General features: G+C 40.2%; 1 protein-coding gene across 1 annotated transcript in view; it reads right to left on the bottom strand.

Annotated features, from left to right (window-relative positions):
* The window catches only part of LOC101845871 (alpha-amylase), a gene marked incomplete in the record, with an annotated part of 11,483 nt that extends 8,607 nt beyond the window's left edge, over positions 1 to 2,876 (bottom strand). Inside the window, 3 exon segments of the mRNA XM_013087063.2 lie at positions 159 to 310; positions 1,891 to 2,024; positions 2,752 to 2,876. Of these exon segments, the coding sequence (XP_012942517.1) occupies positions 159 to 310; positions 1,891 to 2,024; positions 2,752 to 2,797 (332 nt within the window).
* Between the last annotated feature and the right edge of the window lie 6,156 nt (positions 2,877 to 9,032).

The following is a 9,032-nucleotide window of genomic DNA, read 5'->3' as shown; positions in this document are numbered from 1 at the left end:
CCTTCCCCCTCTGTTTTCTTTCAACCAAATTTTAAAGCTTGAATAGGACTCCCACGATCTCTAACCACCCCTACCACCAACTACACCCAACCCCCCTCCCCCCTACTACATAATAATATACTTCGCATCAATCTGGCCCTTCCATATTATAAACTCACCTCACACCGCTGTCTGCGCATGTCTTCACCATGTTCAGGAACTCACTCTCGTTCCCGCTTCGCGAGGCGATTTTGTAGCTGATTGGCTGATACCTCTCATACCAAGGTCGGTTGGGGGAAGTTATAATTCGGTTTTCGCTTGGAGGCGACGTCTGGAACGAAAGTCATTTGTGAGGCAGCGTGGTGAAATCAGGCTCTCGTCAAAATAATCAAAGTGAAGAAACTTACATTTTTCCGCAGGTTCGTGGATTTTTATCAAATTTGTTTATGGGCTTCACACCTTTCATGCCTATTAAAGAACTCAATACTGAGTGGATTTTTCTGAAAAACGTTGATTAAAGACACAAAAGATGTACATTTTCAATTACCACGAACTCTTAAGCCAAGGATATAACTAATCTTGGGCGACCATTTTCTCACTAATTTTATCTCTGAAAACAGGTGACCCCCACCTTCATTCTCAAATATCCTGACCTGTATTTAAGATAAACGGATATTCTTTTCATCCAAATAAAGACAATTGAACATGCATTAAGATGATACCAATACCTCTATGTGCCCAAAAATTGACGAGAGTCTGATTCCACCACGCTGCCTCACACATTTCTGTCTGCTCAGGGCACGTTTTGAGAAATGCGACGTCAAAAATGTAAAGTTTCATAAAATTTCCATCTTTTTCGAATACAATTCTTTGAATATCTTGAACACGACTCTGAAAAATCTACAATCTTTAAAGAGAAAAATAGAGAATTTATTTGATTTCTGATCTCATGATCTTAGAAACTCAAAGTAGTCAAAAATGTCAGCTAGAACTTAGGTAGCTAATCGTTTCTTAGTTTAGAGTCTTACAGCGGTCTAGGCGCTTAAATTGCGTTTGTCTACCAAAGACCGTTTCTGCGTGAATGTCAAGGAACTAAAAAAACAAAAAAAAACAGACTCGTTTGGGGTGAGAGACCCCTATCGTGCTTCAAAAGGAGTGCGAGTTTGCCCGGATTGGTACGAGGTGACAACGTAATATTTCCATTGTTTACAGACGGCATACCGTAAAAAAAAACAAAAAAGTGTTTTAGAATAGAAGTTTTGTGGGGAGGGGCGGGTGGGGGGGGGGATAATTATATTTAATCAGCTCTGTTTCTATAAACAGACATAGACTCCTCATAGCACAGAGATGCTACAAAAGGTCAGAACACAATAATGATACGATCGCCGTAATGAAAGAACCAATTTGTCAGTCAACGACACTTATTGGCCTTTCGATGCAATTTGGGTTATTGAATCTTATTTGGAGTGTAGTGAGAGAAATTATTATGCTGGACGTGTATCCTGAAAGGAAAAAAAAGACAAAAATCTTCAAAAGAAGATAAAAGGAAGGTAAGCGTGTGACATGTTACTGTTAAGCTCGGAGAATGGCGTTTTGTGGTGACTTAGTCATCATAAAACTCCACAGCCATTTAATGTATTTCTGGTGTGGTCAAGAGCTCCGCCCCAGTGGGAAAAGTAGCTTTGTGACGATAGCAATATTTTGGCGTCTTTAACGTTCTAGTGTAGTTTTAATAAGAGTTTTGTGGCACTTGTAACACAATATGGTTATATAAAATGTACCGAAGACTAGAGGTATTACAAGAGAGTAACATACACAAGAAAGAAGGAGGAGAGAGGACGACTAATTTTAGCGTCATATACATATGTGTTTGTAGCGTATAACGCAGTTCAATTGGTGGGACTGACATACCTGTACAGCACAAAAACCGTAGGGTCCCAGGAATCGCTTGCACTCTGCAGCAATGTCGTTCCATTTCCACTCAAAGAGATGTACCACGCCGTCCCTGCCCCCGGTACAGTGTGGGTCTTTATACGCAAGTGAACCTAGGGGTGGAAGTGGTTATCACTATTGTGAAGTGTGAGGCATCGTTCATTCTACTACAAGTTAAACTAAGCCAGACGGAGTACACGTCAATGTTGCAATGTGATTAATCCAAATATCTAAATAATCGTTTTCTTAGATATTGTAGTGATTAGGAATTACCCCTTCACTTATTAGAAAAGGCATGCGACCGATCTATTTAAAAACAGAATGGGGGCTGTCGAGGCCTAGAGGTTAAGGTGTTGGCCTCTCATTCAAGGGTCCCGGTTCGAATCCGGGTAGTGACCGAAAAAATTGTCTCATTTCCTGCTCTCTACCATTGTTCTGTTGTCTGCTTCCGTCTCCTCTTTCTGCCCCCTCCCTCACTCCCTTTGCTCCCTCCTATGGGCTCTTGTTTCTACTGCTACTCCTTTGCTCCTTACTGCTGACTTTCAGCCACGCCCCAGATCTTCTGGTAGAAAAGATCTATACATAGCTTTCTCGGACAAAGGCGAAAAATCTCGGAGGGCTCGTGTGCCATTTCCGTTCGTTAAAGATTTCTTGGAGGTCTAAAATCGATAAGAGAAGGCTTCAGTCGCCACCCGGACACAATTCAAAATCTTTCCTAACCTCTGAAAAAGTTTAATGTGTCCCGCACATTGACCTTATGCAGTTGCGAGCCCCGTAAAACACTTACAAACAGAATGAAAGTTAAAAGACAGATTCACCAAAACAGTGGTTGACTCTCACCAAACAGTTGCACTAGCACCATGGACAGTGTCCAGATCAACATCATGTCTTCTGGAAGGTTCCGCCTCAGACGTTAGAAAACATGTACTTCAAGTCCCGAATGTCGCCCGGGCTCTGACCGCCAGGTGGTGACTGGTCCATTTATACTCTTTCTGCGTCCCTGGAATTTTTTTTTCTTTCATTATAAAAAAAAAATCTGATTGAAACAAGGTCAGATCAAAAGACAGAACTTACACAAATATTTATTATACATATGTGTTCTGATCAGGGAGCAAGCAACTAAATAAACGTTGTGTAAAGATGAACCGAATCGAAACACATTGAAGATGTATGTTATAGTCCGTCCCATAATTCGAGAACAGGTTTGAAGCTTAATACCTCAGCAACTGCTTGTTCGATTTTAACCATATTTTTAGTGATAGTTATGTGCCCCTACAACATTGTGACATTTTCTAATTAGGTAGCTAATTAAAGACTGGATAATTAATTACTCTTCATCATCAGTACATCACATTTAGTGCTTACAGTATCTATAATCCAAACACGAAAAGATGTGTGCATTCAGGGGCGTACAGAAAATAGAACAAAATGTGGCAAGAAGATAGTAGTCTCGGCATTGGCCTACCTTAATTCTGTCTGCGAGTCAGACGAGTCTTCACATGGATTGATGACTACTCTTGATTGGATGAACTGAAGTCCTTCCTGCTCCCAATACTCGTCCTCCGTACGTTTTACATGCGTTTCAAGCCGCCGCGCTTTTCCCTTTCGTCAACCCGCAGCCACTTCCCGAATCGTCAGCCACATACCAACCTTTGACACAGGTCAAACTTCCATCTATTTATAGGTTACCGGAACATGTATAGGTGAAGTGATGTGCCGTGATAGTCGCGATATATTATTTATTGAGAATGCTTTGGTCTCTCTTTACTCATCACCGCGAGAATTTCTTGAAGTTTTTCCCTGGACTCTGCCTTTACTAAAATCTCGAATCTAGATCTAGATCTAGAGTTGTAATCTAGTGGCAGGTTGCAGATTTCTGTTATCCAGTACATTCAAGAGATTAAATAAATTGGACTAGACTCTAGTAGTAGACTCTTCTACTCCCACTTCTAAACCTTCGAGATTACAAAGACCAAGCCTAGGCTTGTAAGGATTCGTTTTGTTAAAAGTGTTGTTTAACACAAAGTCTAAGAAGTTAGCAAACCTAACACATTTTTTCTAACGAAATGAAGCTTAAATTGACTTTTATATTGTCAATAAGAGATCAAGTTTAATCACCTAATCATTTAAGTAAGGAAGTGGCTATCCTCACCCGCGGTGAGAATAAAAACCCTACGATTGACCTCTCACCCCGGGTGAGACTTGCCAGCGTTAGCTTTTCTCACCCAGTGTGGAACAAGACCTGTTTTTCCTAATTTCGAAATACTTTCTATCGGTGTGGATGATCAAATTGACAAAAGCAAAGAAAAAATGACGTTATAGCACAAAAGTAAGCTAATTTGATCGTCTACAAAGATGCTATGGCTCTTTCACTTTTCGAATCAAGCCGAACTACGCGGGTCGCCATTTTGTTTTGCCCGGAAATTCTCGCAAGATCTATTCCTCCCCCTTTTCTCTCTCTCTCTCTCTCTCTCTCTCTCTCTCTCTCTCTCTCTCTCTCTCTCTCTCTCTCTCTCTCTCTCTCTCTCTGTCGGCAATTTATTGAATCTGCAACCTGCAACTAGATTACAACTAGATCTAGATTCGAGACTTTAGTAAAGGCAGAGTCCAGGGAAAAATAATCAATTAAATTCGTATGGTGCAGATGAGTAAAGAGAGACCAAAACAATCTCTCTATTGCGACTATCATTGCACATCACTTCGCCTAATACATATTCTGGTAGATTTAACTACATATAAATAGATGGAAGTTTGACCCGTGTCAAAGGTTAGGAGGTGGCTGACGATTCGGGAGGTGGCTGCGGGTTGACGAAAGGGAAAAGCGCCACGCCGCCGCCAAATTAACTTCGTCCTCTCGAGATATCGCCTTTTCTGTTAGCTGTTTGACATCTTTCAATTTAAAAGTTGTATTTATTTGAGATGCAACCCGTGCGTTTGATCTTCGCCCTGACGAGTTCAGTTGGATTTATATGGAGTGGTAGAGTGGCAACAGTAGACACATGTGTCCGTGCTGTTCCACAATTTTATCAACTTGAAATCTTTTGGCTTTTCTGCTTTCTTTAACCAGCAAAAGGAGCTCAGGTTTAGGCTGAAACGGTGCAAATGGAATGCTCTGTTTGTTGAGCCAATCTTTTGTCTCCTCCTTCCTGCTTGCACTTGTTGGAATTTTGTCCTCTTCTTCCACTTCTTTGTGATATGACACATTATCCACCACTAAACATGATGGTCTGTCCAGTGCAGGTAAATTTTCTTCAATAATCCAATTTCGAAATATGTTGCCATTTATATCCTTATATGATAATCCCTGTTGTCAATGGAATTTAACTTAAAATTAGTTCTGCGTTTTCAAGTAAACCCTTTTCACTGCTTCCACAGTGTGCAATTATCAACCTCTCTCCTTTTTTAGCTGGAACTTGTCTTTTAATGTGTCCGTCCTTTGACTGCCATTCTTTTTTAAACACATGGTGAGCGTTTATAAAAGATTCGCCTAAGAAGACAACCTCATACCCTTTCTCACGGACGTCTTTCAACTCTCTCAAGTATTTACTTCTTAAAGCAACAATATGATTTCTTTCGCAAAGTTAAGTTTCCCCACCTTTTCATTTCCTGAACTTAAACCCAACACGCCTCATTGTTTTCCAAAGGCATGTCTTCGATATGTTTATATCATGATTATCGGACAACTATCTTTTCAACCTTTTGGGAGTAACAAATTCATTTCTTTCAAACATTAGGACAATTGCTCGTCAGACAACCACCCTATCGAAACTATCAGTCTTCAAAGGCCGCCCTCTTTTAGCTAGGAAAGTCTTTTCGCCCATTTCGTGCTGCTTTATCCATCTTAACAAAGTGCTTCTGTTCAAACCTAAGGAAGGTCGATTTCTTTCTTTCGGATTCCCTATATCATGGTACAAAGTTCCTCTCTTTGCCTCTCTATTAAAATGGGAGTAGAGCTGAAGCGCAATCTTTTGAAGAGTGGTGAGAGTGTGTTTGAGTGTCTTCTAGTCCCTCATGGTGCAAACAAATCGTTGACACAAAGCGAATTCAAGCACAAAACTTACAATTATTGAACATCCAGTTATTAAAGTTAGTTTGTGAAATGATTCAAAATTCCAAAGCTAGACTACGCCCCTGACTTCTTTAAGCTGCTGTGCTGAAAGAAAGACAGTCATTAAAAAAAACCCCCACCTGATTAATTTAGAGTCTCGTTTCATATGGGCTTATGTATTTGAGAGTAAACAATCCCGCAATTTGAGCAGTGAGCAGCCGAGGTTAACGGTGAGTTTTCACTCCGCTCCTCATGCCCACGTGCATGACGTCCAGTCGGCGGATTACTCAGACCTAAGGACTGTGCAGCTTGAGTTGATTAAACTATCGAAAGCTGTCGAATGTAAACAACTGGCTTGAACTAATTTTCCCACGGTTTAATCGGACGAAAGAGTGTGTCCATGGTCTTTACGACTTATGTGAATATTCTTTTAATTTTGGGATTGGTGTACTGTAAATAGCCAAAATGTTCAACGTTGGATTCTATGAAGTTTTCAAACATTAAAGAACAAACTATAAGAGAATGATCTTAACTGCTACTCCAAGACTGTATAAATTATAATGTGTGTCAAGACATGGTGGAAACTAGTGTTCTTCAAATTTTTTGGGGGGTATGAATATAGAGTTTGTGGTATTATCTTAAAGCATCTTCATTTGTTTTTCCTTTGATGAAAAACGACGTATTTTTCCTAAATAAAAGTATTAAGCGATATTAGCAAGGAAGTGTGTGTAGCTGATGTCAGGTGAAAAATTAGGGAGAAAATGTTGGTGAATTCCAAAGCTTGGGTGCCCTTAGAAACTACAAATTAAAATTTTTGTGTCTTTGATCCGTACATTTCACACAGGGATGTCTTTAAAATATGGGCATAAAAGTGATAAGTCAAAAACAAAAACAATTCAATATCAACTGCCCTAGACGCCAAAAGATAATAAATAAACAAATAAATAAATAAATAAAATAATCGTTAACTTCCATTTCTTCATATTGATGCGCACCTGATTTTAGCACAACTTTAAGCGCTTGATTTCTGAGCTTTGTAGCCAAGTATATTAACACTTTCCCCATTACCCAATCCTTATTAAAATGGCGTCTTCTAATTAGTGTAATGTGTGCATGGTATGTTGGCTATAGTCAAGATATTTTTTGTTGGTAAGTGTTTTACAGCGCTCACAATTGCATATGGTCATAATATGACTTAATGTTATTAAGTGCGCTGGACACATTAAACTTTACAGCTGGTAGGAAATTTTGAATTTTGCCCGGGTGGCGGCTGAAGCATACTCTTAATGTTAGTTTTGTTATTGCAGACTATAATATATACCTTAGACCGACAAAGTTCTTCATGTCAAGGATAGGTTCAAGATAATTATCAGTACCACGTTTGTCTTTGTCTTTAGCAATTGTCCGGCATTCACAGCCATGTAGAATGGGTCATGTCCATCGGTTGTACTTGAAGAAGCCCACGTGGAACGCTCACTAATAAAACAATCAGGGATGGACACATACAGTTTTTAGGACACTTGAATAGACATACAGATCACGGACTTCAAGCTGTCATGTGAAAATTGACGGTAAATGAGGCCCAGAGCAACCTACTTGGAGAACCTAAACAAATTGGTAAAGGGGAAAGATCAGGGTAATGTAGCTTTTTTAAAGAGCATCCGAGTTAAGAAATGAATGGTGAACCATGAATACCATGTCTGCCGCAAATAATATGGCACTAAGTGATGTTGATGATGCTGTACATGATCATTCATACCCATTGTGAGATCTCGTTCGTGTGATCTCGTTGTCTGATCTCGTGTGAGTGGTCTCGTTGTGTGATCTCGTTGAGTGATCTCGTTGAGTGATCTTGTTGTGTGACCTCGTGTGTGTGATCTCGTTGTGTGATCTTGTGGTGGTACCTCGTGTGCGGGATCTTGCTGTGACAACCAGTCGTGTGATCTCGCTGTGGGATCTTACTGTATGATCTCGGTGTAGGATCGTTTATCTGGTAATCTTGTATCATTGATCCTGAAGGTCAAAAATGTATTCCTTATAGATTCATGACTTTTGTATGGGTTTCCTGAGCCATGTTATGTCTGGGGATGATTTATTGTTTTGGGGGACTTTGAGAGAGAGAATAATGGAATTTGATTTTGAAAATGCAACGCGCCCTTCTTCAGTAGTCAGCTCACCGACATAGGAAAAAGAGAAAAAGACCAGAAGGTCGACACACTGCAGACAGAATAGTAATAAATATCTAAGTAGCCTATGTTTCTGTGATTTCTTTATTTATCCATTTTTTGGGGGGAAAGTGTTTTATGGCGCTCGCTACTGCATATAGTCATATGAGCGCGCGGGACACAGTAAACATTTTTTTCATTTGGTAGGAAATTCTGAATTTTTCCTGGAGTGTGTGTGTGTGTGTGTGTGTGTGTGTGTGTGTGTGTGTGTGTGTGTGTGTTTCTCTCTCACCTTCACCTGCTACCTGGATACAGGGTAGTCTGCCAAAATGAGTTCTCCAGCTGTCTCTGTTCTGGGCGATCCTCTCCATCTCAAACTAACTGTACCCCCATCTATCTACCGAGATTCACCAAAAGATCTCGTTCCCACGTCTTCCCTGCCTTCCTCTTTTCCTCATTCCTTGAGGACTTCGTTTTAGACTTTGTCTTGTAGTTTAGTTTTACAAGATCTTGATTGCTTTAGTGACAGAGAAACGATCACATTATCCTCTCTTTCGAAGCCAAGTTTAGCTCAATTTTCCAGTAATCGATAGACTGTGAGTTCGGGGGTTTAAGGCTCAGCTCAGTCCGACGTTGTGTCTTGAAAAGGGCTTAAAACGAACTTTCCCATTTGGCTCGTTCCTGTCGGAGCAGGACTTATGTCAAATCTATACATTTCGATTTTATTTTCATTAATAGGCAGTCTCGGTAAAGCAATGCAGAGACATGATAAGATGAGATAATCTTCATTGTCTAGGCACTAGCTTTTTGGTTTGGTGATTCATCACACACGCACACTCACACACACACACATACACATACACACACACACATACACACACACACACACACACACAAACACACACACA

The sequence above is a fragment of the Aplysia californica genome, unplaced genomic scaffold (genome assembly GCF_000002075.1).
Source record: "Aplysia californica isolate F4 #8 unplaced genomic scaffold, AplCal3.0 scaffold00539, whole genome shotgun sequence".
NCBI classification, from domain to species: Eukaryota; Metazoa; Mollusca; class Gastropoda; order Aplysiida; family Aplysiidae; genus Aplysia; species Aplysia californica.
The sequence above is the reverse complement of the archived record's forward strand: the minus strand, read 5'-3'. Positions and strand labels throughout refer to the sequence as shown.